Source organism: Nansenia antarctica (assembly GCF_963989245.1).
Source record: "Nansenia antarctica genome assembly, chromosome: 13".
NCBI lineage: Eukaryota > Metazoa > Chordata > Actinopteri > Argentiniformes > Microstomatidae > Nansenia > Nansenia antarctica.
Window position 1 is genome coordinate 5220347 of NC_137683.1, and position 27265 is coordinate 5247611.

At 44.8% G+C, this 27265-nt stretch overlaps 1 protein-coding gene across 1 annotated transcript in view; it reads left to right on the forward strand.

The window, feature by feature from the left end:
• Positions 1 to 4886: 4886 nt before the first annotated feature.
• Positions 4887 to 27265, forward strand: part of LOC308169103 (transcription initiation factor TFIID subunit 1-like) — a gene marked incomplete at both ends in the record, with an annotated part of 45122 nt that continues 22743 nt past the window's right edge. The window contains 26 exons of the mRNA XM_080543746.1: positions 4887 to 4917; positions 11561 to 11688; positions 11866 to 11973; positions 12114 to 12287; positions 12466 to 12639; positions 12758 to 12862; positions 12954 to 13154; positions 16403 to 16544; positions 17128 to 17258; positions 18134 to 18214; positions 18322 to 18471; positions 18655 to 18774; positions 18909 to 19084; positions 19189 to 19409; positions 19590 to 19797; positions 19906 to 20071; positions 21460 to 21671; positions 22360 to 22459; positions 22899 to 22997; positions 23136 to 23313; positions 23444 to 23511; positions 23628 to 23750; positions 24540 to 24632; positions 24762 to 24846; positions 25044 to 25111; positions 25220 to 25336. Coding sequence (XP_080399872.1) covers positions 4887 to 4917; positions 11561 to 11688; positions 11866 to 11973; positions 12114 to 12287; positions 12466 to 12639; positions 12758 to 12862; positions 12954 to 13154; positions 16403 to 16544; positions 17128 to 17258; positions 18134 to 18214; positions 18322 to 18471; positions 18655 to 18774; positions 18909 to 19084; positions 19189 to 19409; positions 19590 to 19797; positions 19906 to 20071; positions 21460 to 21671; positions 22360 to 22459; positions 22899 to 22997; positions 23136 to 23313; positions 23444 to 23511; positions 23628 to 23750; positions 24540 to 24632; positions 24762 to 24846; positions 25044 to 25111; positions 25220 to 25336 — 3459 coding nt within the window. The remainder of the gene's footprint in view (positions 4918 to 11560; positions 11689 to 11865; positions 11974 to 12113; positions 12288 to 12465; positions 12640 to 12757; positions 12863 to 12953; positions 13155 to 16402; positions 16545 to 17127; positions 17259 to 18133; positions 18215 to 18321; positions 18472 to 18654; positions 18775 to 18908; positions 19085 to 19188; positions 19410 to 19589; positions 19798 to 19905; positions 20072 to 21459; positions 21672 to 22359; positions 22460 to 22898; positions 22998 to 23135; positions 23314 to 23443; positions 23512 to 23627; positions 23751 to 24539; positions 24633 to 24761; positions 24847 to 25043; positions 25112 to 25219; positions 25337 to 27265) is intronic.

The following is a 27265-nucleotide window of genomic DNA, read 5'->3' on the forward strand; positions in this document are numbered from 1 at the left end:
ACCTGCCAGCACTTGAAGCTCAAAACGAGAGTGAATACCAACAGAAGAATATTGCAGGGGATTTTGGCAAAAAAAATTGGCTCACTACCCACACGTTTAGCTGTGTTACTCATTCCACGAATGCATGATCCTTACAAGTTGTACCTCGTTATAAAGGTGACTAATAAGGCTTTCCAACGATATAAAATACAATACCCATTGGTATTATTAAAGGGGAGGAAGAATCGACTGAAATAACGTTTCCAAACTTTTTTGGAGGAGTTTATATATATGGCACTGAATCATAACGCAATCTAGACATTATAATGTTCCAGACCTTTGCTTGAGGACATTTTCTCTAACTGGACCTTGTTGAATTTTTGCTGAATACCCCTGCTATAGTCGTTCGGTGAGAGGGCTATGTATGTCATCTGCATATTTGTGGTAGGCAATTTTGTTCTTTTTTATGATGCGTCCCAATGGAAGCATGTAGAGATTGAATAGGAGGGGGGATTGACCCTTGGGGAACCCCACATGTCATTTTAATTTGGTCGCACACAAAGTTGCCAATGGAGACATAATAGCTTCTGTCCTGTAGGTAGGATCTAAACCAGTCTAGTAGTACTTGCCCTGGCGACTGAAGGGCGCAGTTCAGCCAGCTGTGATGAAACGCCTCCTACGATTACGGTGCTGGTTGTCCGTCTTCCATTCCGTTTCAAAGCCTTCTAAATCATCCGAATCAGTTATAACATTGTCATAATAATAATAGGAATAACTTTTATTTGTTCAGCGCTTTTCCTGCAAACGTTGCAGCTCATCATCAATATCACTCCCTTCAGAACTAACTTCAGAAACTTCTCCGCTGTTGCCAAGATATCGTGAAAAAAATAATAATCTGCACGTGTGTAGATACTCCCACGTGTATATGTTGATGCATTCCATTGGCCAAGAGACCAGGGGCCTCATTTATAAAGCGTTGCGTACCTACGCTTTGCGTACCTACGCACCTCTGCAAAGCAAGAACATTTCCGTCACCAACATTCGGATTTATAAAACGGTGCGCACGCCAGTGGAATTTGCAAGTTCCACGCCTGCTTCCAATCAACTCTGTTGCACACGTGAACGAGCGTCTTGTCCCACCCTTTTTGACGCCCATAGTTGCCTATAATAATAATAACTTTTTATTTCTATAGCACTTTTCCTGCAAACGTTGCATATAAATGGTCAGTCAAACGCCCGACAGAACGCAGAAAAAAAATACTTTTCACCCAATCAGTCAATTTCCACGCAACGAACGTTCTCGCCAGACCATATATAACATGTTCCAGACTGCATCTACAACGGAATCAGTTTAAACGTGATTCGTCCTACTGTTTACCTTATTATTTATGATAATGTCATAACATCCAAGTATTGGTATAATATGTATAATAATTACAGATCCAATATGATTCCCGATTAAACTACAACATTTGAGAGATTGTTTTGCAAAAACAGATACCTCGCTTTGTAGTTATTATACTAAATAATTTCTCTTTTAGATTAGATTAGATTCAACCTTATTGTCATTGAGAAGTAAACACAGATGCATTTCATGATCGTTGCCCCAGACCGAGGGCGATTGATGGTTATTTTGTCTTTCTGTCATTTTCAAATAATCGCACAACAGTAACAAGCTGCTTGCTGATGGTCTTGTAGCCCATTCCAGCCTTGTGCAGGTCTACAATCTTGTCCCTGACGTCCTTATACAACGTTTTGGTCTTGCCCATGATGGAGAGGTTAGAATCTGATTGATTGATTCTGTGACTTGCGTACGTACATGCGTACGTAAATCCTGTCCCTCCTAGACTACAACCCCCATCTCTGCTCATGAACATTTTTTTTGTTTTTTTGTGTAAGTTGCCAGGGACCTTATTTTGTGTTACTTTAAACATGAATTGTGCAGCCTTGAATTTACACTTCTCCAAACTTCACCTGCCAGCACTTGAAGCTCAAAACGAGAGTGAATACCAACAGAAGAATATTGCAGGGGATTTTGGCAAAACATTTTGGCCCGCTACCCACACGTTTAGCTGTGTTACTCATTCCACGAATGCATGATCCTTACAAGTTGTACCTCGTTATAAAGGTGACTAATAAGGCTTTCCAACGATATCAAATACAATACCCATTGGTATTATTAAAGGGGAGGAAGAATCGACTGAAATAACGTTTCCAAACTTTTTTGGAGGAGTTTATATATATGGCACTGAATCATAACGCAATCTAGACATTATAATGTTCCAGACCTTTGCTTGAGGACATTTTCTCTAACTGGACCTTGTTGAATTTTTGCTGAATACTGTGACTGTGGTGACTGTGGTCTCTTTTCAAGGCTGTACATCTCCTGTCAAACACGAGATGGAGACAACCAACATTTCTTCTCCCATGTAAACCAGGCAGCCCCACCAGCTCTGTCAACTGGAGGAAAACTTTGGATTTGGGTTAAAGCAGATCTACTTCGCTGCCTGGAGTCAGATCTGCTCGAAGACAATAGTGTGCCTGTGGCTGATGCAGACATTTTCGATGGTGCAGCTGTGGTTCAAATGCTAACCTAAATCCTAGCACATCAAGAACATTTCAAGAGTATGGAGAAACAGTTCCAAAAAACATCTCTGCTCAACTTCAGAAAAACACCCAAGTCAACCTTGTCTGGGATGTATACCTACCTGCCAGCCTGAAAGCCTCGACCAGACAGAAGAGGGGAAAGGGCAGTAGGAAAAGGGTGGCACTCGTCTACTTCTGCATGTGGCAGATGCTGTGCAGAAAGGTTGTAAGAAGGTGACCATACGTACCGTTGATACTGATGTGGTGGTACTGGCTGTGGCTTCATTCAGCAAAATAGCTCCTGATGAGCTGCCTTTGGTGTCGGGTCAAGCTTATGGTACATAGCTGTTCACCAAATGGTTGCCACAATGAATCCTACACAGTGCCAGACTCTAACAGTCTTTCACGCTTTCACTGGGTGTGACACTGTCTCTGCATTCGCTGGCCGAAGAAAGAAGACTGCCTGGGAGACTTGGAAGTCTTTCCCAGAGGTCAATGATGCTTTCCATGAACTCCTGTGCATGCCAAGTGAGGTCAGTGAAGAATCAAAGTTACTGCTAGAACGATTTGTGGTGCTGATGTATGACCGAACCAGTGAGAGCACGGAGGTGAATGATGCCAGGAAACAGCTTTTCACACAGAAGTCCAGAACTTTAGAGAACATTCCTCCAACCCAGGCAGCCCTCAAAGAGCACTTCAAGCGCACTTGCTACCAGGCCAACTGTTGGAACCAGGTACTGGTCCTGGATCCAGAGATGCCAGAGCCATCTGACTGGGGCTGGACAAAGGAAAGAACTGGGTGGCAGCCGCTCTGGACCACTCTCCCTGAAGCATCAAAATCGTGCCATGAATTAATCCGCTGTCGCTGTGAGAAAGGGTGCACTGGATGGTGCAAGTGTGCCAAAGTTGCACTTAAGTGCACTGATCTGTGCTTTTGTTCCCCTCATGTCTTCCCTTATATCCCCTCATGTCCTCCCTTATATCCCCTCATGTCTTCCCTTGTCTTTATATCCCCTCGTGTCCTCCCTTATATCCCCTCATATCCCCTCATGTACTCCCTTGTATCCCCTTGTGTCCTCCCTTATATCCCCTCATGTCCTCCCTTATATCCCCCTGTGTCCTCCCTTATATCCCCTCATGTCCTCCCTTATATCCCATCATGTCCTCCCTTGTATCCCCTCATGTCCTCCCTTATATCCCCTCATGTCCTCCCTTATATTTAGTTTTATTTGTATAGTATAGTATAGTGGATAGTGTACATAGCCTTTATTTATGTAAACCAGCTCTTTTCCCTTGTTTTTAGTTTTTTTCCTAGCACCAGGGGAGCCCCCCCTCCCAAATTTCGTTGTTTGGTACCTGTACTATATCAATGACAAAGACCATTAATTAATTAATTCATTCATTCATTATCCCCTCATGTCTTCCCTTATATCCCCTCATGTCTTCCCTTGTCTTTCGTCGGTTTGTCGTTAGTTTGTTAGTTGTGTGTACTTTGAGTTCTGTGTACAATTTAGTTTTGGAAATGAAGCACCTTTTTGCATCCTTTGCCTGTCTATGTCTGCATAGTGTGTACTACTCCTCTACACTAACCATAAGAATAGTGTCAAAATGGAAGCAAAATTTCATGTAATCATGTAATTTCAATGTAATTTGACCTTGACTTTGACCTAATTGCATTTTCTTGAATTCTGGCAATCTCAAAAGTATCACCAAATGAATGGCCATCCCTAACTTAGTTGGAAAGGACACCTAAAGTGTTTTTCTACTCAGTTTGGTTCCAAAATTAAGCGTGTTTTAACATTAGACACGGTGGACTGGCGGCCATCTTGAATTTGACCTCTCCCGTGCCTCTGGGGTCAAATCTGACTTCCCTCCACATCTGAAAATAAACCTTATGGTATGTACTAACTAGTGTTGTTCCGATACCGATACTAGTATCGGCATGGCCACCGATACGCACAAAAATGCTGGTATTGGTATCGGCGAGTACTAACAAATAATAACACCCGATACCAAACTTGTGATGCGCGTTTTGCACAGGCTGCATTCGTAATTCGCTCTTAGAACGCTGGAGCGCACAGTGGTATCAACGTCATAAAGGGACCAAGCAATTTGATTGGACAAGAGGCATTCCTTGAGTGGTGATCAGATTTCCAGAGCGAATTTACGAACGCACCCACAGCGTCCCGCAACTCTGTGAATGAATTGTCTCCGGTGACGGTGTGAAGACACGAGAAACATTCCATTTTTAAAGTTGAGCAAAGTAAATAGGATTTTACAAGTCCCGTTAACAAGTATATCATCACCTGTGATCGGCAAGCATGGCCCCTAAGGATTATGTGGCAGAGAAAGGTACGTTTTGTTTTACCGGCGTTACTCATACAGACAGTGTGTGGTTGAGTTGCTGCTACTGTTCAATGAACAGAACATGCAAAGCGACAGGCACTGCTGGGGATGAAGAGCTATGTAATGTTATACGCGTAACTAATAACTAGCTATCGTTCTTGACTTTTGATTTCAACAATGGTGCTACGTTTGCCCACTTTTCACCAGGGTAACTAATTCTGTTGGCCAATGCATGGTAGCTAAAAAACCAACCCCATTTCATGAAGCACACACCGGACTGTCAAAGTTATAAAAACCAGTGTCTAGAACTTTTAAGTCTACTTGCGTTTAGCTAGAAACTTTGCTAGGAGTCTCCGACTAGAAGGTTTAAACCCTAGCAGCATTCTTTGCTTGTCAGGCTTCAAAACTACCCGGATGGAATAACTCGGAAGAAGTCCGGGCCAGTCTCCGTGTCAAACCTAGTCGAATATGGAAGTGATTTCACAAATTCATTGAACTGCACTTTGACAAATCGTGTGCCTTCACATATATTAGTACCTGGCCACATTCTTCTTTTGATGGGCGACACCGCCTTCACTCCCCAGTCCCACAGGCCAGCCCTGCTGTTATGATTAGTTACAGAACCAAATGGTACCTTGATTGAGTTGGTTAATTGATTTTTGTTGATACTTTTCACGATACCAAACACCCGATGCCAGACTAAAAGTAATTTTACATCGAGGTGAGTATGCGGCTCAAAAAACATGTTTTTTTGTTTTGTTTTTTCAAACGCCGTGGTATCGGATCGGTACTCGGTATCGGCAAGTACTGCACGGTCAGGTATCGGTATCGGTATCGGGATCAAAAAATGGTATCGGAACAACACTAGTACTAACTATGGTAGAAATGTCATGCTTTCTTCAAAAAGTGCACAATTATTGTGCTAAGCCGCTCTACTAATAGAGTGTATAGTGATTTCTGATTTAAGATGTATTTCATTTTACCCAGAACTCCCAAGCTTCTCGCAATCTTTGAGCACAGATATTTTTACTTTGTTTCCAGCAGAGTTTGTGGTCTATTTAAGACACCCAAAAACTTGATTTCATATACTCTATCGATTTTGACATTTTCAATTTCCAGATGGAGTTCTGTATTTATATTGCAATTTCCAAATTGCATGAATTTGGTTTTATTCAGATTTAATGATAGCTTGTTTGTATCAACCCAGCATTTTAATTTGTACAATTCCTTCTTTGCCACCTTTAAAAGCTGCTGCAGATCATCCCCATAACATAAAATATTTGTGTCATCTGCCAAGACAACCAATTTGACCCCTGTGGGACACCACAGGTAATATTTAAGCACCTTGATTTGTTCTGGCCTATTTGAACAAATTGCTGTCTATTACTAATATAGCTTTTAAGCCATTCAAGTGCGACCCCTCTGACACCATACCTGTCCATCTTTTTAAGTAGAATCTCATGATCTATTGTGTCAAATGCTTTTTTAAGGTCAATGAATATGCCCAATGCATATTTCTTTCTCTTGTTATTTGCTCTACTAGCTCCCTTAATGCCATGGCAGTAGATCTAGCTGTTCTAAAACCATACTGACTATCCATTAATAGTTTATGTTTTTCAATGAAATTGTCCAGTCTTTCATCATATAGTTTCTCAAACCCTAACCCTAACCCTAAACAGTTATAATAAGGATACCGGTCTGTAATTGGTGAAGAGGTGTTTATGTTGAAGTTTTGTTCATACATTTGTTTACCATATCAGTCATTATTATTATTATTATTATTATTATTATTATTATTATTATTATTATTATTATTATTTTCCCCCCAATAGTTCCCAAATATATTGAGTCAGTGATTCTCTCTCCACAGTCCTCCTCAGCAAATCTCTTTCCAGTGCCGTTTATTTCTTTAGCTAGTTTTGGCCCCACATTAACAAAAAAAATATATATATTAAATCCATCCACCACCTCATTTATAAGGCACATTTTCCTGTCATTGTTTGTAAAATGTTCCACTTTGTTCCTTTAACATTATTTTTTATTCTCATCTAATAATTTGGTATAATAATCAGGGGTGCACATAACTTTTTGGGGCCAGTGCTCAGAGGAGCACTTAGGGATGCTGCTTGGTGCTCCCCGAGCTCGCGAGTCACGACCCGTCCCACAGGATGGCTAAAAAAGGGATACATGGATATATTATTAGCAAAACGACATTTATTCATGAATAAAGATGAACGACCTAATTATTGTGTGCAAAACAAAAGAAACAAATGCAAAATCAAATGACTGCTCTTTAAGAATGAAAGTCTGTCCGACTCCTTTAAACACAATGAAATCAACTGACATCTCTTTAAGCACTAACTGAATGTCTGTTCTTTAAACACACTGAAATAAACTGACATCTCTTTAAGCACTAACTGAATGTCTGTTCTTTAAACACACTGATATAAATGGACATCTCTTTAAGCACTGCTCTGTTCTGTAAACACTGAAATCAACTTTAAAAAAAAAAAAAAAGCTGTTGGTGCGCAAGAGCACCTTCATGCGGCTGATCTGCCGCGCAGCATGCATTTTGGCGACGCATGCGCACTGGCGCACCAGTTATGTGCACCCCTGATAATAATCCTTCTTACACATTCTCCTAATACTAATTAGTTTTTTTTTTTTTATTTCTTATATTTAACCCCTGCCTCCTTTGTTTTATGCTTTATAAATACACTGTATAGAGTATTCTTGGACATTCACAGATTTTCAGAATATTTATTCTTTTTTTTTCTTTTTCAGATTTTATCCCCTTTTTCACCCAATTTGGTAGCCAATTGAACCCAACCTAGCATCCAATTATCCCCTGCCTATTGCGTAGGATCCGCCGCACGACCCCGTGGCCGGCAGTCCCAGAGGAGGGCGCCAGGCAGACTAGCTGACTGGCTCCTCGAGCCCAGTACCGTTACTCCAGCACCAGATGGGGGCGGTGTTGCGCGACGGATCCTTGTCCGGAACTACTCCTATACCGCCCTCGGGAGCGGCCGCCCAATATGTCGCTCCCTGTGTGTGCCCCAGCCATATCCGGATCTGGCGAGCTGGGATACGATCCCAGTCCCCGGTGGGCAACTTGCACTAGTGGCCAGTGCTTAGACCGCTACACCACCGGGGGGCAGAATATTTATTCTTATTGCTACATTGTTTTAGTGGGCAGTTTTTGTCATATAGAACCTTAAATGTTTCTAGGAATAACCCATACGCTTTGTCCATCTGAATCTTCATATATACTCTTCCAATTCCATTTTAATAACTCATTTCTAAAAAAGCAGATATGGATTCCTCAGTTCTTATTCTCTTGTATGTTATTTCCTTTAACTCCCTCTTCTTTCTATAATTACATTCATAAAATGAAAAGACAGGCAGGTGATCGCTAATATCATGGATTAATACACTTGGTGTGTTACTTTCCACATGATTTGAGGCTAAGTCATGAAATGCTTCTCGGAACCCAAACCCACCCCTGGGACTGGGGATGGGACGATTATCGTTTTTATCGTTAATCGCGATAAAAACACCCGCGATAACTTAATCGTGGAGAATTTTAATTATTTGAATAATCGTCATAATCGTATGTTATGAATAAACTGTGTTTAACAAATGTCTGGTGCTATTTTTTAGCCTAGGCTACATTACTTTTGCAGTCAAGTTAGCGACTGTTACTGTAATATAATTGCAATTCCTCACATGAGCCGCGCGCGAATATCCTCACAGAACTTGTCTCGCGCTATTGTTCAGCCTCCATGGGTAACGTTACTGTCAAGTCAGCCTTGTCAGTCAGTCACTAGGTAACGTATGCTAGCCTACTCACCATGGCTGGTTCAGTCACTAGGTAACGTATGCTAGCCTACTCACCATGGCTGGTGAAAAACTTTAGACGGGATACTGTCATTGGCCTTCCTTGTTATTACCAGGCAGTGACAGTCTATGGCTGCAAAAGGCACGGTCGCCCCTAAGCTTTAGCAAATATATTGTGGTTTACTTAATACTGTTCAGCACTTGAGGTTACATGCAATGCATGACTTGTGCTATATAGGCTAAATAAAATTATGAAAGTTGCAAGTAGCAAGTGTGCGCATCAAAGGCATTAGGCACGTAACATCCATGCTGTATAAACACATGACAACCGTCCGTTATTTCCCGAACTTTGCCCGAACCCCCTGCGAGGACCCGGGGAACAACGGTATGCTCCCCGCGGCTGCTATCAGACTGGCCGCGGGAGTGAGTGTTGAGGGAGAGAGGAGACGGCAACCCTCGCTCGCCATAGACTGTATCCCTACTCGTCTCTCCTGAGCTCGGTTGTAACTAGAGATGCTCCGATCAGGGTTTTTGGTACCGATCACTGGAATCAGTGATCTGCCGATCCGATATCACCGATCACCGATCACAGCGTCAAAAATGGCAATTGAAGCATTCTATTTATTGTGTAGCATTATATATGTTTTTAATTATTCTTAACACCATTGACATTGTATATTAAGTATTCAAATGAAATTAGGAGATGAGAAAGTATCATGAATTGACAACCATCTGTTTTATTGAATTCACAACCACCTGTAGCTTACTTCAGGAAAAACAAATAAAATGTGAAAATAAAAATCATAATAAATAAAATGTACACTGTCACATCAAATGTGCAACATTCCACTCGAATGAGAGGAACTAGGGGCTCTTAGAGAACTTGGAGCTTATACTGTAGCTTTCTGTTATGACACGGGAGCGAGGGGGCTCAAGGACACGACAACAGAGGCAGGATACTGTGAAGCCCCGTAGGGTATTTATTTACAGTGTAGGGGAGGGGGGAAAAAGGGGATGATGAGTCCGGGGGTTTCAGCCTGGCGGGCTGGGGGTAGTGGTTGGCGTGGGCTGTAGAGGAACAGAGAAAGAGGGTAAGTCTCAATGGTAGGCTAGGACAAAGGTAAGTGCACAATAAAAAGGCACAAGGGAATTTGTATACGGGAGAATACAAATTGCAAAAATAGTATCACAAGCAAAGTACACGACTGGAATCAGATAATACTTGCCAGGCCATTCTTAGGGAAGAACTGACGATGAGTGAGTAGAAATCCAGGGTTGATGTAGACAGAGGGTTGATTGGGAGTGGAGACAGGTGTGCAGGTTTGGCTGAAGATCTAATTAGGGGGACAAGCCTCAGCTGCGGCGGAGAGCACGCTGTGCTCGAGTTGTGGGGGCGGGTGCTCGAGCTGTGGGGGCGGGGGAGGGCGTGTGTGAAGGCCCAGCCGTAACACTTTCCTGAGGAACAATAAACATACCCAAACTAAACTGCAACATAAACAGGCTATAGCCAAATATAAAATACTGTTTCAAGTCAGTCAGTTTCAAGTCATATTTAGGAGGAGATAAGACAGCAAGTCAGCAATAATCAATAAAACAAAAAAACAAAACATTGCACCTAAGGAGATTTCAGACTCAAACCTGACTTCTTAAGCAGCATCACTGGCAGATTAGCCTTGAGAAATACAAGCATCTCAGCGTTTTTGGCACTCAGCCTGTTCCTCTTATCATCTAAAATATGTCCTGCTATGCTGAAAAGTCACTCGCTATCTACACTTGTGCAAGGTGCACAGAGGAAGACTTAAAACTCGCGCGCTAATAGTTGTTGTTGCTATGGGCCGCCTAGCTGAGTGACTTCCTGCTCACGGGGTCACATGACGTCGCTGAACACTACCTACACTACGCTCGTGAAGTCGCGCTGGAACTCTGACCAGCACTCGTGGAACGCCTCTCGTCCAATCAAAGCACTCGGTCCCTTTATGACGTCGAGCCCAGTGTGCGCTTCGGCGCTCTCGGAGCGAATCGACGAACGCAGCAAATGCCGTATGATATTCGTGGTATTGAAAGACCTTGCGTGCGTTCCTCCGCGGTATTTCTTTTGAGCAGACATTACAAACTGCATATTTGTTGTCTCTTTCCGACACTGTGTAATATTGCCAGACTGGCGACGCCATTTCTCTATGTAAACTGATCGGCCGTGTTTGATCGGCCATTTTGAGAACTCCGATCAAAACCGATCAAGGCCATATCGGCCGATACCGATCGGCGCCGATCAGATCGGAGCATCTCTAGTTGTAACGTGAACCGTGGAATACGGGATATGTTAGATGCTTTACAGTAATTCCCCAAATGACCAGAAAAGGAAGTTAGATTTGTCGCTGGTCGCTTTTGACTAATTAAGTCGCCAAGGGGCTCTGGAAGTTGGCAACACTGGGAGTGCATTCTTTAAACTTCCTTGGGTACGTTAATGAAAGGTGCTGATTGGCCGAAAAGGAATTGCTCTTTCTTAAGGACCCGGATTATGGCCAGAGATATGTGCCACTAGAATCTGAATTTGAATTACTGATTTAAAATGTCCTAAAAATACAACAAAATCTAAGTTAAAGTTATTACAGTGTGTTTTATTGGCATTATTTTTATTTTTTATTTTATTATTTTATTTATTTTTTAATTCTCGCGATAATATCGTGGATTGCGATTATTTTGCCCACGATAATCGTGACATGACATTTTCTAATCGTCCCATCCCTAGCTCTGATCCAAATTGATGGTCCTGCTCTGCCACACACTAAACACTGAACGTGGCTTCTTGCAGAAATCCCAGATGAGAAGGAGGAGCGGACGTTCCACTCCCCATCCAAGGAGAACAAGAAGGAGTCCGCTCTGAAGAAGAGTCGCATACTGCTGGGGAAGACTGGCGTGATAAAGGATGAGCCGCAACAGGTACTGGGCTGAGACAGGCTTAGGGGACATGCCTCGATCTGGGGCTGGCCAGGGACTAAGCTTGGGGCGCGGAGTGGGGGGGGGGGGGGGGGGGGGCGGGATTCAACAGTAGGCACTGTATCTATTGAGTCTCGCAGCTTACCCACTCAACACATTTTCTGCTTCCTCCACATACAGAATATGTCCCAGCCTGAAGTGAAAGATCCATGGAACCTGTCCAATGATGAGTTCTACTACCCCAAACAGCAGGGCCTGAAGGGCACCTTTGGTGGCAACATCATTCAGGTGAGCAGTAGATTCCCTCCGGTGGGCCCCAGATGCATAGCCAGACACTGTCAGCTGTGAAAGGGTATAATTTCAATGATTGCATGTACTTACAGAGCAGTGTGTACATCCTTTAAGTCCCCCATCTACTCTTTTTCCAGCACTCAATTCCTGCTGTGGAGCTGAGGCAGCCTTTCTTCCCCACACACATGGGCCCTATGAAGCTGCGACAATTCCACCGGCCCTCTCTGAAGAAGTACTCGTTTGGGACATTGTCCCAGCCGGGGCCTCACGCTTCCCAGCCTCTACTCAAACAAATCAAGAAGAAGGCCAAGGTGAGAGACGTCACAGCCCTAGCCCACGGATGAACCTCAGCCCTTGCTTCCTAACACGTCAGGAATTACAATGCTCGTCAGTACACAAATGTATTGTATGTGCTTGTCTGTTGATATCCCTATCAGTGTGTTTTTCTATGGTGTGAGGAGTTTTAAACGGCCATCTCTGTGTCCTCAGATGCGGGAGCAGGAGCGCCAGGCCTCCGGTGGGGGTGACATGTTCTTCATGCGGACATCCCAGGACCTGACAGGCAAAGATGGAGACCTGATCCTGGCAGAGTACAGCGAGGAATACCCTTCTCTCATCATGCAAGTCGGCATGGCAACCAAGATCAAGAACTACTACAAGAGAGTGAGTCCAACAGCAGTTTCTCACCAGTCACTTCCTTGTTTTGACGTAGATGAGCTGGTCTAAGGGGATGTTTTCTCCTTGTGTTTGTGCTTTGTCAACGTGGCTTTTCTTGCTTCAGAAACCTGGAAAGGACCCTGGAGCTCCAGACTGTAAATACGGAGAGACTGTGTACTGCCACACCTCACCATTCCTGGGCTCTCTGCACCCCGGACAGCTGCTGCAGGTCAGTCCCAAACTCAGGCAATGGACTATAGTGATCTATTAGCTAACCTTTGTCATGAGATGTCAATGGGTGTTTTGTTTCTGTGCTTTAGGCTTTCGAGAACAATCTTTTCCGCGCCCCCATCTACTTGCACAAGATGCCAGAGACAGATTTCCTAGTCCTGCGTACGAGACAGGGCTACTTCGTCAGAGAGCTCGTGGACATCTTTGTGGTTGGCCAGGAGTGTCCCCTGTACGAGGTCCCTGGACCTAACTCTAAACGGGCCAACAAACATATCAGAGATTTCCTGCAGGTGTGTTTGTGATACACTGCCACACACATATTGTCTGCAAATTAACCAACTCAGTTACATAATAATACATGTACAATTCTATACATATACATTCATGTCTTATATATGTCTCCTGTCTCTTCTAAGTGTTGTTCCGATACCGATACTAGTATCGGCATGGCCACCGATACGCACAAAAATGCTGGTATCGGTATCGGCGAGTACTAACAAATAATAACACCCGATACCAAACTTTCACTATCGCGGAAAAACAAATCACGCATGCTGTAGAGGTGTAGTGAGGAGAACATGTCGGCGGTTTGGAGATATTTCAAGGTGGATAGTCCGGTGTGTACAACGGCTAAATGCACAATTTGCGGTCTCAATGTGTCGAGGGGTGGCACTAAAGCTGCCAGTTTCAATACTAGCAACTTAATTAAGCATTTAAAGGCAAAACATATTAAAGAGCACGAAGAGTTTCTGTCATCTACTGCAGCTGCGACAGCGAGCAAGAGAACGGATGGACCAAAACAACAAACGCTGAGTAGCTCATTCCATAAAAAGGACCAGTGGGACGCGACGAGTGAAATGGCAAGAAAGATGACTGAGAAAATGTCTGAAATGATTGTGCTCTGTGACCTGCCCCTCTCCTTTGTTGACAATGTGGGATTCCGCCTTTTTATGGCTCACGCTGTACCTAAATACAAAATACCAGGTGGCAAATACATCACGGAGACGGCCGTCCCTGCCCTCAATAAGAAGGTGACTGAGCATGTTTCAGATAAGCTAGGAAAGGTGCAGGCCATCAGCTCCACTACGGATATTTGGACCAGCGACGTCTCCCCACTGTCCCTGCTTAGTTTAACTGCTCACTGGGTGGACTCCGAATCATACAACCGGGAAAGCGTTGTGCTGCATGCAAACGAGTTCAAGGGGTCCCACACTGGTGAAGCAATTGCAGAAGCAATTGAGAGTATGCTGCTTAACTGGAACATCCCAAAGTCCAAGGTAACATTAGCCTACTTCTTTGTTCTTGTCTTACTCTAAAATGTTGTATTTTCTCTTGTGTTTTTATTTTCACTTGTCGTTTATATTTACTTAATAATGTATTATTACTTATTATTGAAGGTCCACGCCATTCTCTGTGATAACGCCAGCAACATGAAGACGGCGATGAGGGACTTGGGTGTTTCGAGAATGGGATGCTTTGCCCACTTGATCCAGCTAGTGGTGCAGGAAGGCCTACTGTCACAGCGGAGTGTGTGCGACGCACTGGCCAATGGGAGAAAGATCATCGGCCACTTCAAGCATTCCCCACTGGCCACTTCACGTCTGCAAACTGTACAGACTGAACTTGGAATGCCAATCAAACGGCTGAAACAAGATGTGCCCACCCGGTGGAATAGCACCTTCTACATGACAGAGAGTCTGCTGGAGCAGAAGAGATCTCTCTCAGCCTACGCGGCTGACTACGACCTCCCAGCCACCCTGAGTACCAACCAGTGGGCTTTACTTGAAAAAGTAAACATCGTCCTGGCTCCATTCGAGGAGATTACGAAACAAATCAGCTTTAGCACCTCCATCGCGTCTGAAGTCGTCCCCACGGTGGTGGTACTGAAGCGACTGTTGACCCGAGAGACCGAGGAGGACAGCGGGATAAAAACAATGAAAGCAACCCTACTAGCGGCTGTCGACAAAAGGTTCCAGACCGTCGAGGAGGAGCCCCAGTATGCTGTTGCAACCCTCTTGGACCCGCGTTACAAAGACAGGTGTGTATAATAGTGTGCTGATTAAGTATAAATAATTGTAAATATTTACTTTATTCAACACGTGTATTTTGTTTACTATGTTACTGCAGATACTTCACAAGTATGGAAAGCAGCAAGCTTGCAAAGAGTGCACTGATCCAAGAGGTGGAGAAGACTGAGGAGTCTCGATCACTGGCAGCAGAGCCAGCCAACAAGGCCTCACGGATGGAAGCAGAGCCCCACACAAGCAGCAGGACCAGCAAGAGCTGCTTTAAGGGGCTGTATGAGGAAATCCTGCAAGAGCATGATGAGGAACAAGGCGGGGCCAGCAGCACAGCTACACAGGTACAGATAGAGACATATCTGGCTGAGAAAACCATCCACCGCTTAGAGAGCCCATTTGAGTACTGGGGAAAGAATAAGGAACGGTTCCCCACCCTGGCTGCTACTGCTGCAGTGTTTCTCTGTGCTCCCTCTACTAGTGTAGATAGTGAGAGACTGTTCAGCACAGCTTCCAACATACTGGATGAAAAGAGGAACAGGCTGCTAGGAGAGAGAGTAGAAATGCTCATCTTCTTAAAGAAGAACCTGCCTATGTATTTGAACTTGAAGCCTAAGGATTTTAATTTGGAGGACTGAGTGCTGCTATGTGACATGTCTGCACTAATGTGCAGTGCACTTTATTTTGCTCCAGCTCTTTTGTTTTTGTTTTTTAAAGTGGAGTTTGTTTACATTTGTGTTAACATTTCCTAACATTTAAAATATCCTATTATTTATTTTACCAAATTCAGGCTGCACTTCTAAAATATTATTATTCCCTCAGGTAGGCCTACATCTTATGTTAGTCTCAAATGGGCCTTATTTTGTTTGTAAATGTTTACTTGCTGTTGCGCTACTTGTACGGTTTTATATCTTAAAGTTATTTTGTTTGTAAATGTTTACTTGCTGTTGCACTACTACTACGACTGTTTTATATCTTAAAGTTATTTTGTTTGTAAATGTTCACTTGCTGTTGCACTACTACTACGACTGTTTTATATCTTAAAGTTATTTTGTTTGTAATTGTTTACTTGCTGTTGCACTACTACTACGACTGTTTTATATCTTAAAGTTATTTTGTTTGTAAATGTTCACTTGCTGTTGCACTACTACTACGACTGTTTTATATCTTAAATGGATATTGCACTGATTGGCATCTGTGAGAGCCACATTTCAGGTTTTATAAGGGGTTGATTTTCTTGTCACCATACCAGGTAGACAATAAAAAAAAGTTCTATAGCATTCACTCTCTGTTGGTATTTTTTCCTGTTTTACAAAGGTTTTGAGCAGTGCCAGACTAAGTGTTAGCAATAATTTTACATCGAGGTGAGTATGCGGCTCAAAAAACATGTTTTTTTGTTTTGTTTTTTCAAACGCCGTGGTATCGGATCGGTACTCGGTATCGGCAAGTACTGCACGGTCAGGTATCGGTATCGGGATCAAAAAATGGTATCGGAACAACACTAGTCTCTTCCTCTGCAGGTTTTTATCTACCGGCTGTACTGGAAGAGTAAAGATCGACCTCGGAGAATACGCATGGAGGACATAAAGAAGGCCTTCCCCTCTCATTCAGAAAGCAGCATTCGCAAACGCCTCAAACTCTGCGCTGACTTCAAGCGTACAGGTAGACACAGTTATCCCGGGGATGGCCAATGTTTCTGTATCTATCTATTGTAGCCTCATGTTTATTGTTTGTCCTAAAGGATGAATAAGCAATGCAAGAATTACAACATGCCTCAGTAATCTGGTATTGTCTTACTCCCATGTCCTAGGAGAGTCTTTAGGTCTAAGAGGGATAAGGAAGCAGTAATGTTTAGCTGTGTGAGCTCAGAGATGGTGTGCCTTACTTTGACAGAAAGGCGTCAGGAAAGAGAGAGGTCAGCATATTATGGACTTTACCGTGGAGGTAAAAGAAAGTCTGAGAGAAGCATCAAAAAAGTACCAGAGATGTGCTGGGTCCATGCCGATATCTGCACCTGCAACACCTGAACGTTTAAGTCAACAGGAGGTTTCACTTGATTTAAATTGATGATGATGAATTTCACAGCATTAAAACATTAGCAGTATCCAACGTAAGACTCAGTTACATACACTAATATATGGGAGGAGTAATGACCAATGACCATAAATGTATGGCTCCTCACTGGCGTTAGTAGCTAATGCTAGTGTAATGAGTGAAGCTGACTTGCCCCCCTCAATTGTCCCAGGGATGGACTCTAACTGGTGGGTTCTGAAGCCTGACTTCAGACTGCCCACTGAGGAGGAGATCAGGGCCATGGCGTCCCCAGAGCAGTGCTGTGCCTACTACAGCATGCTGGTGGCAGAGCAGAGACTGAAGGTAAGACTGTCTGAGATACTAACTCCACATGGAGACTGTGTACGTGTCTGAGATACTACCTCCACATGGAGACTGTGTACGTGTCTGAGATACTAACTCCACATGGAGACTGTGTACGTGTCTGAGATACTACCTCCACATGGAGACTGTGTACGTGTCTGAGATACTAACTCCACATGGAGACTGTGTACGTGTCTGAGATACTAACTCCACATGGAGACTGTGTACGTGTCTGAGATACTACCTCCACATGGAGACTGTGTACGTGTCTGAGATACTACCTCCACATGGAGACTGTGTACGTGTCTGAGATACTACCTCCACATGGAGACTGTGTACGTGTCTGAGATACTACCTCCACATGGAGACTGTGTACGTGTCTGAGATACTAACTCCACATGGAGACTCTGTGTACATGTCTGAGATACTAACTCCACATGGAGACTGTGTACGTGTCTGAGATACTAACTCCACATGGAGACTGTGTACGTGTCTGAGATACTAGCTCCACATGGAGACTGTGTACATGTCTGAGATACTAACTCCACATGGAGACTCTGTGTACATGTCTGAGATACTAACTCCACATGGAGACTGTGTACATGTCTGAGATACTAACTCCACATGGAGACTGTGTACATGTCTGAGATACTACCTCCACATGGAGACTGTGTACGTGTCTGAGATACTAACTCCACATGGAGACTGTGTACGTGTCTGAGATACTAGCTCCACATGGAGACTGTGTACGTGTCTGAGATACTAACTCCACATGGAGACTGTGTACATGTCTGAGATACTAACTCCACATGGAGACTGTGTACGTGGGCGTGCCACTGGAGACTTTACTACTGTAACTCGTCTCTCTCTTCCAGGATGCCGGATACGGGGAGAAGTCCTTCTTTGCCCCAGAGGAGGAGAACGAGGAAGACTTCCAGATGAAGATTGATGATGAGGTTCAGCTCAGTTTCCCCTCCTGAATCAAACCAATCAAGGTCCGTCAATGCAGGGAATAATGGACAACGTGTGATCTCACTATTCTTTCTTTTCTCATCCCATCCAGGTTCGAACAGCCCCCTGGAACACAACACGGGCCTTCATCGCTGCCATGAAGGGGAAATGTCTGCTGGAGGTCACGGGGGTGGCTGACCCCACAGGCTGTGGAGAGGGCTTCTCCTACGTCAAAGTGCCAAACAAGCCCACTCAACAGAAGGTCAGTTGCTGCTGCTGCCTTCTCCTACGGTTTCTCACCCTCAGTCAACTGACACCTCAGCCTATGACAACAGTGCTGCCAAATCTGATCCCCCCCCCCAAGAGTGATTTTCTTTACATTCCTTCAGATGCTGTGTGATTATTCCTGTGTAAGAATCTAACTGTGTGTGGTGGATATTTTCAGGATGACAGGGAGCCGCAGCCAGCTAAGAAGACTGTGACAGGGACGGACGCTGACCTAAGGAGACTGTCCCTCAAGAACGCCAAACAACTTCTGTGCAAAGTTGGTGTTCCAGAAGAAGAGGTAATCATGTAGTAATAACACACATCGTCACATGATCATCGTCTTTGAGGTTTCCTCACCCCCTCCACCACCACCACCACTGTTGTGAATGCTGAACAGTGGCTTGAGCCTGTATTTGTGCTTGTGTGTCTCAGATTAAGAAACTGTCCCGTTGGGAGGTCATTGACGTGGTGAGGACCATGTCCACAGAGCAGGCGCGCTCAGGTGAGGGGCCCATGAGCAAGTTTGCCCGCGGGTCCCGCTTCTCTGTAGCTGAACACCAGGAGCGCTACAAGGAGGAGTGCCAGAGAATCTTTGACCTGCAGAACAAGTGAGGCCTGCCGGAAATGACTATGTCAAGCCCCAAATCAATCCACAGGAGGATACTGGAGTTGTATATTAGGCCATACGTGATCCCCTACTGTCTGCTTCCAGGGTGTTGGAGTCGGGTGAGGTCCTCTCCACGGACACAGACAGCAGCTCTGCGGAGGACAGTGACTTTGAGGAGATGGGGAAGAACATGCTACAGAACAAGAAGACCAGCTCCCAGCTATCCCGCGAGAGAGAGGAGCAGGAGAGGAAGGAGCTACAGAGGATGTTGATGGGCGAGGAGAGTGACCGCGACCACAAGGGACGCAAGGCCCGCAAGGGATTCTGTGAGTGTGTGTTTGTGTGTGTTTGTGTGTGTGTGTGTGTGTGTTTGCATTTACATTTGTGTGTCTATGAGTCTGAGACCACATTCATACTTCAGTTTCAAGCTGTGTGTCTGTGCCTCTGTGTGTGTCTGTGACTGTCTGTCTGTCTGACATTTACCTCTCTCTCTGGTTGTCCTGCAGCCAGTGCTTTGTCTACCGGCTCCCATAAGGATGATGATGCGTCCTCAGTCACCAGTCTGAACTCCTCTGCTACCGGACGACGCCTCACAATCTACCGCACCTTCCGGGACGAGGATGGCAAGGAGTATGTGCGCTGTGAGACTGTACGCAAGGCCTCTGTCATCGATGCTTACACCAGGATCAGAACCACCAAGGACGACGACTTAATGTGAGTGTGTTTGTGTGTCTATGTCTGTCTGCGTATCCGTCCGTACACCTGTCGGTGTATCCGTCCTTGCATCCTGGCACTGAGACTCTTTGTCTCTGGTGTCTGCAGAAAGAAGTTTGCGCTCTTTGATGAGCAGCACAGAGGGGAGATGAGGAAGGAGCGTCGGCGTATTCAGGAGCAGCTGAGGAGACTCAAACGCAACCAAGAGAAGGACAAGTTCAAAGGCCCTCCGGAGAAAAAGGCCAAGAAGGTCAAGGAGAGGCCTGACCTCAAGGTAAAATAAGCTTGCCAACTTCAATGCCCAAACTTTTTTTTTCCTCCTTTTCTGTCTTCCAATAGCCTACTGACCTGTATCTCCTAACGAGGTCACCTGATAAACGTAGAAATAAACCTAAACCTCTCTCATTGGGTTCAACTCTTCACTCTGAAACATTTACGGCATGCTTTTTCGCTCTCCCTCTGCTTTTTTTTTTTTTGCTCTACACTGCACTGCACTGTCTCTTCAGAAGCAAAATGGATTTGTTAAGCTGGTCCCTGAATGCAATTGATAACCTATTTTCCACGAGGAAAGCTGGTTCGGGGGAACCTGTCTGCCCAGACGGAACTTTTGCCGCAGGTTACATCAGAGATGCCTGGGACAACTGGCGTCTCGTTTGCTTGGCAGTCATGTCGATTGAGGACGTGGAAGATGTTTTCATTTTCGGATTTATGATAGTTGGACACATGCTCCTCGGTTTGAGTGCTGCCATGATCTATCAGAAAATTAAAAAGATGGGAGCAGTGATTGGCGAACTGCGCGAACTGCCCCTCTTGATCAAAGAACTGGGGAGAGTGGCTGGAATGCACGGCTCTGCGCTTATGGATCTGAACCGTAGGGTTCTTGATCTGGATCGCAAGGTGGACAATCTTGCTGCTCTCTGAATTGGCGAATGACAGGAGACCCCAAATTTTCGAGAGGATTGATTCTATGGAATGCTGTTTTTCCTCGCAGTGAACCCATTCACCTGATTATGGCTCAAAAGCTCCCCCATGCCCTGAAGCCTCCATGCAGCGTGCCAACCCACCCCCCCCCCCCTCTGGTGAACTTTGTGCCGCCTTCTGGGGCAGTGCTCAAGGCCGTTGTCCATGGCGACACTGATTGCTGCTCTACGAAGACGGGTCGGACTGACCCAGAACATCTCCCGAGACTTTCCCCCGCCTTATCTCTCTACCCCCCCCACTCCTCCCTCCCCCCGCCCATGCCACCCCGCCACCACCCCCCCCTCCCTTCTCTACAGTGGACATACTGTATATGGCGCCGCACAGGGCAGCTACTTACAGTTTGTTGTGTTCTGTCTGCACTACTGTCTGTCCTGTGTTGTTTTGTTTGCATTGCATTTTAGCACAGTGCGCCGATTAGATAGAAGATGTTCTACAGAGGGTGATGTAACCCCTCCCTCCCCTCCCTTCCCCCACCCCTCCCCTGCTGTTGTGTCTCGTTTCCCCCCCCCCCCCCCCCCTTTTCTTCGTTTTGTAATCTTTGGTTGTATATGTTCTATTGTAAAGCGCTTTGAGTTGCATTTCATGTACGAAAGGCGCTATATAAATAAAGCTTTACTTACTTACTTACTTTGAGCGTTTGTTCTGTTCTAAAAGGCTCTCTCTCTTCCTCTCTTTCCCTAGCTGAAGTGCGGAGCTTGTGGAGCCATCGGCCACATGCGCACCAACAAGTTCTGCCCGCTGTACTACCAGACCAATGCCCCACCCTCCAACCCGGTTGCTATGACTGAGGAGCAGGAGGAGGAGCTGGAGAAGACAGTCATCCACAATGACAATGAGGAGCTCATCAAGGTGGAGGGCACCAAGATTGTCCTGGGCAAACAGCTCATTGAAAGGTACCTTATTAATATTGACAATATTTTTGATGATGGAGAGGTAAGGGAATTGTTCAAAACTCATTTCATGTTACTACAATAACATGACTTGTGTCTCTTTGCTGTATTCTCCCACCTAGGTTCTGGGCCCTGGACAGTCTGGACGGATTGATGGCAGCTGCTGGATTGAAAATCAGGTGTAGTGCTGAGGCACAAATGTGTACATTTCAAGCCTGCAAACTGCAACACTTTAAATAATTGTGCAATAACACTATGTGCAATATGACAACCCTAGGGTACATAAGGTTGCAGAGAATAGGAAATGTTAGAATAGGTATAGCATAGAGTACAGCACAGTGTTTTATTCGTACAGTATAGTATAGTGGATAGTGTACATAGCCTTTATTTATGTAAACCAGCTCCTTTCCCTTCTTTTTTTTTTTTCTTTTTTTTTTTCTTTCCTATCACCAGGGGAGCCCCCCCCTCCCAAATGTCGTTGTTTGGTACCTGTACTATAGCAATGACAATAAAGACCATTCATTCATTCAAAATGTTGAGTTGTTTGATTCAGCTTCAATCCACACCTAGCTATTGCATGGCAAGCTGACCCTCTTTAGATGGGTTCCTTACTAACTGCTGTGTGATGTTGCTCTCAGTGAGAGGCTGCCCTCTCTGTACAGTGTTGTGTAACTGACCATTCTCTCCACAGTGCTGATGAGGTGCGTCGGAAGTCCCTGGTCCCCAAACAGCAGCTGCCACCCAAGAAGAAGAGACGTGTGGGGATGGCCATTCACTGTGACTATCTCAATGTGAGTCAGTGCTTACCTGTCATGTACTTTAGGAGCGTGTTCTCCTCCCATGAGAACCATGCAACAATTTAGATATAGATTCAACTTTATTGTCATTGCAGAGTACCGGTACCAGACAACGAAACAGTTTAGTCTCTAACCAGAAGTGCAAATAGTGCTATAAAACATGATAGAGATAGGTACAGTATGGAAAGTACGCTAGTTATCGGTATATACAGTTATGAGCTATGTACAGTTACGGTAGCTATGTACAGTATGGTATGTACAGATGTATACATAGTGGCTATATCAAAGGAAGTATGGGCAATGTGCAAAAATATGTTTTGTGCAAAGGTAGTATTTGTAAACAGCAGCAGTGCAAAGGGTAATTGAGTGTTCACAATTTGAAAGTTCCTTCAGGTCGTTGATCGATTGTTCTGTCCTCATCCTGTCATTTCAGAGGCCAAACAAGTCCATCCACCGCCGACGCACCGACCCCATGGTGACCTTGTCCTCTGTCCTGGAGAGTATCATCAACGACCTGCGGGATCACCCCAATGTAAGATCCAACACACACACACACACACACACACACAAACACATCCCTTTACACACTGCTCATAGACTGATACACACTGCCTAGACTCCCATGACCACAAATCTGACTCCAATTGTTGTCTTTGCCCCTGTCACGCAGACCTATCCATTCCACACACCAGTCAATGCCAAGGTGGTGAAGGACTATTATAAGATCATCCTGCGTCCGATGGACCTGCAGACGCTACGGGAGAACGTGCGCAAGCGTGTGTATCCGTCGCAGGCTGAGTTCCGCGAGGCTGTGGTACTCATAGTCAAGAACAGTGCCACATACAACGGTAAAACTTACGAACCGACCATAAAGCTTGGATAAAAGACTATGATGATGACGACATGTCGTCCTCTAGCTGTTGTACATATTAGAATTATAGGCTCCCATGTGATCTGTTTACGTGTTTCTGTGTTCAGGGGCGAAGCATCCAATCACCCAGGTGGCTCAGTCTATGCTGGACCTTTGTGATGATAAATTGAAAGAGGTAAGTGGGAACATGTACACTACATTGTGATGGATGGATCCATGTATCTGTGGATACTGTCTCTCTCTCGGTCTCCCACTCTGACCCCATGTCGTCTGTCTCCTCCCTGCCTGCAGAAGCAGGACAGGCTGGTGAGGCTTGAGAAAGCCATTAACCCCTTGCTGGATGACGACGACCAGGTGGCCTTCTCCTTCATCCTGGACAACATTGTGACTCAGAAGATGATGGCGGTGCCTGACGTGAGTGGAGGCCCCACAGAGCCTCAGGGGGTTTGGACCGGACTGCTCTTGTATAGCGTCTTGTTCCAAAGCGCTTTACAACGGCCTCTCATTCACCCATTCACACACACACATTCACCAGGGTATCCGCGGTGTCTTAAAAAGTATTAAAAGTTGATAAATCAATTTTGGGAAAATCAAGACCCTTAATAAGTATTAAAAAGTCTTATCACGATTTTATGAGGTCTTGAATTTTGTTGGTATTTTTCTGAATTAGACTCTGTCCAAAGAGTTTGAGTCCTAAAAACGTTTAGTAAGTTTGTGAATTTATTAGTTTTATTAAAAAACAAAGATGAACCGGAAATTCTGTTGTATGATAGTGGTCTAGTCTATTGCAAACTAAAACTGTTAAGTTAAAGGTGTCACTGATGTAAACGGTTACAGCTCGAAGTGGCGGTGAGGTCTGGAAAAATATTGACAAGGTCTTTAAAAAGTCTTAGAAAGGTATTGAAATGAACCTCAAGATTCCTGTATATACCCTGATTCACACACCAATGGCGGCAAGCTACCATGCAAGGCACCGGCCCACTCATTGGGAGCAATTTGGGGTTCAGTGTCTATTTGGGGTTCAGTTTCTACTCGCTCTCTGGCCCTTCATCAGTCACTGGATGTGTATTTCTCTGTCATGTGGTAGTTTTACAGTCTTTTTTCAAATGTGTATTAGAACCCTGAATATGGTGCCAATGCTTGATAAGGACTCAGTGGGGTGATAATGCCACTTTACATAACTCGTACATCTCCCCTATCCAGTCTTGGCCTTTCCACCATCCTGTCAACAAGAAGTTTGTTCCAGATTATTACAAGGTGATAGTCTGCCCCATGGACCTGGAAAACGTCCGCAAGGTGAGTGGGGAGATGGAGGGACAAAAACAATCACACCCACAGATCTAGCTGTTGACACAATATATATAACGTAGCAGGAAGAGGTGGGAGTATAAATCAGAATCATGTGAATCTCTCTGGGTCCATCAGAACATCTCCAAACACAAGTACCAGAACCGGGACGTGTTCCTGTCTGATGTAAGCCTGATCCACACCAACAGTGTCAACTACAATGGTGAGTACAACCACATACTAACACTCTGCCTTGACTCAGACACACTTTTCGAACAGTTTTTCATCTTTGGGAGGAACATATAGATGATAATGGCAGACATTGGTCTTATATTGTGACAACTGGTCCTCTCTGGTGATTCTGTTATGATCATGTCATAAGGAAGTGTAATGGATTGTGATACTGTGTGCGTCCAATAGGTGCAGAGAGCCCTTACACCAATACTGCCCTGGAAATTGTCAACGTTTGCAAGCAGACTTTGTCAGAGGTGTGTGGGTGTGTCAGGAAAATAATGCCAGCATCTTGTTCTTTGCCATGTGGTTTGATGAATCATGTTTATGACTGAATGATGTTGTCTTCCTCGCGGCTTGTCCAGTATGATGAGCACCTGACCCAGCTGGAGAAGGACATCTCTACCGCTAAAGAGGCCGCCCTGGACGCTGCCGACCTGGAGTGCCTGGACCCCATGACCCCTGGACACTACACACCCCAGGTATGACCCCATGACCCCTGGACACTACACACCCCAGGTATGACCCCATGACCCCTGGACACTACACACCCCAGGTATGACCCCATGACCCCTGGACACTACACACCCCAGGTATGACCCCATGACCCCTGGACACTACACACCCCAGGTATGACCCCATGACCCCTGGACACTACACACCCCAGGTATGACCCCTGGACACTACACACCCCAGGTAGGAATGTGCCTGTACCCAAGTATGGACTCAATTGAGATATTTGTCCTCAATACATTCCTAAACCTGTCCTACACCCTGGAAATAAGGCTTTAGAACCCCACACTGCAGACCCCCAACCCTCCCCTGTCAGTGTCTACTCACCCCTCACCTGCCTTGTGTGCACCAGAGTTGGAAAAAAAAATCCTCTTCTCTTTTAAATAGCGTAGCGTCGCACACACTGTAACCTCTCTCTGTTCTCTACTTTTTTCAGCACTGTTATCTCTGGACAAGGGATGGGACGATTATCGTTTTTATCGTTAATCGCGATAAAAACACCCGCGATAACTTAATCGTGGAGAATTTTAATTATTTGAATAATCGTCATAATCGTATGTTATGAATAAACTGTGTTTAACAAATGTCTGGCGCTATTTTTCAGCCTAGTCTACATTACTTTTGCAGTCAAGTTAGCGACTGTTACTGTAATATAATTGCAATTCCTCACATAAGCCGCGCGCGAATATCCTCACAGAACTTGTCTCGCGCTATTGTTCAGCCTGCATGGGTAACGTTACTGTCAAGTCAGCCTTGTCTGTCAGTTACTAGGTAACGTATGCTAGCCTTCTCACCATGGCTGGTGAAAAACTTTAGACGGGATACTGTCATTGGCCTTCCTTGTTATTACCAGGCAGTGACAGTCTATGGCTGCAAAAGGCACGGTCGCCCCTAAGCTTTAGCAAATATATTGTGGTTTACTTAATACTGTTCAGCACTTGAGGTTACATGCAATGCATGACTTGTGCTATAGGCTAAATACAATTATTAAAGCGGCAAGTAGCAAGTGTGCGCATCAAAGGCATTAGGCACGTAACATCCATGCTGTATAAACACATGACAACCGTCCGTTATTTCCCGAACTTTGCCCGAACCCCCTGCGAGGACCCGGGGAACAACGGTATGCTCCCCGCGGCTGCTATCAGACTGGCCGCGGGAGTGAGTGTTGAGGGAGAGAGGAGACGGCAACCCTCGCTCGCCATAGACTGTATCCCTACTCGTCTCTCCTGAGCTCGGTTGTAACGTGAACCGTGGAATACGGGATATGTTAGATGCTTTACAGTAATTCCCCAAATGACCAGAAAAGGAAGTTAGATTTGTCGCTGGTCGCTTTTGACTAATTAAGTCGCCAAGGGGCTCTGGAAGTTGGCAACACTGGGAGTGCGTTCTTTAAACTTCCTTGGGTACGTTAATGAAAGGTGCTGATTGGCCGAAAAGGAATTGCTATTTCTTAACCCTTAGAGGGCTGGGGCTATTTGAGCCATTTTTGTCATACTTAGGATTTTGACCTCATATACCACATTAAGGACCCGGATTATGGCCAGAGATATGTGCCACTAGAATCTGAATTTGAATTACTGACTTAAAATGTCCTAAAAATACAACAACATCTAAGTTAAAGTGATTACAGTGTGTTTTATTGGCATTCAAAAAATAAATACAAATAATAATAATAATATTTTTTAAATTCTCGCGATAATATCGTGGATCGCGATTATTTTGCCCACGATAATCGTGACATGACATTTTCTAATCGTCCCACCCCTACCTGGGACCCCAGTAAACGTCACCATTGAAAGGAGGGTGCATGCTGACAGAGTCGCCAGGAATTTGAAAATGTTATACATGTGGTGGGCAGGGTTTCCGTTAACCGGTAATTCCCGGACTTTGTCCGGTAA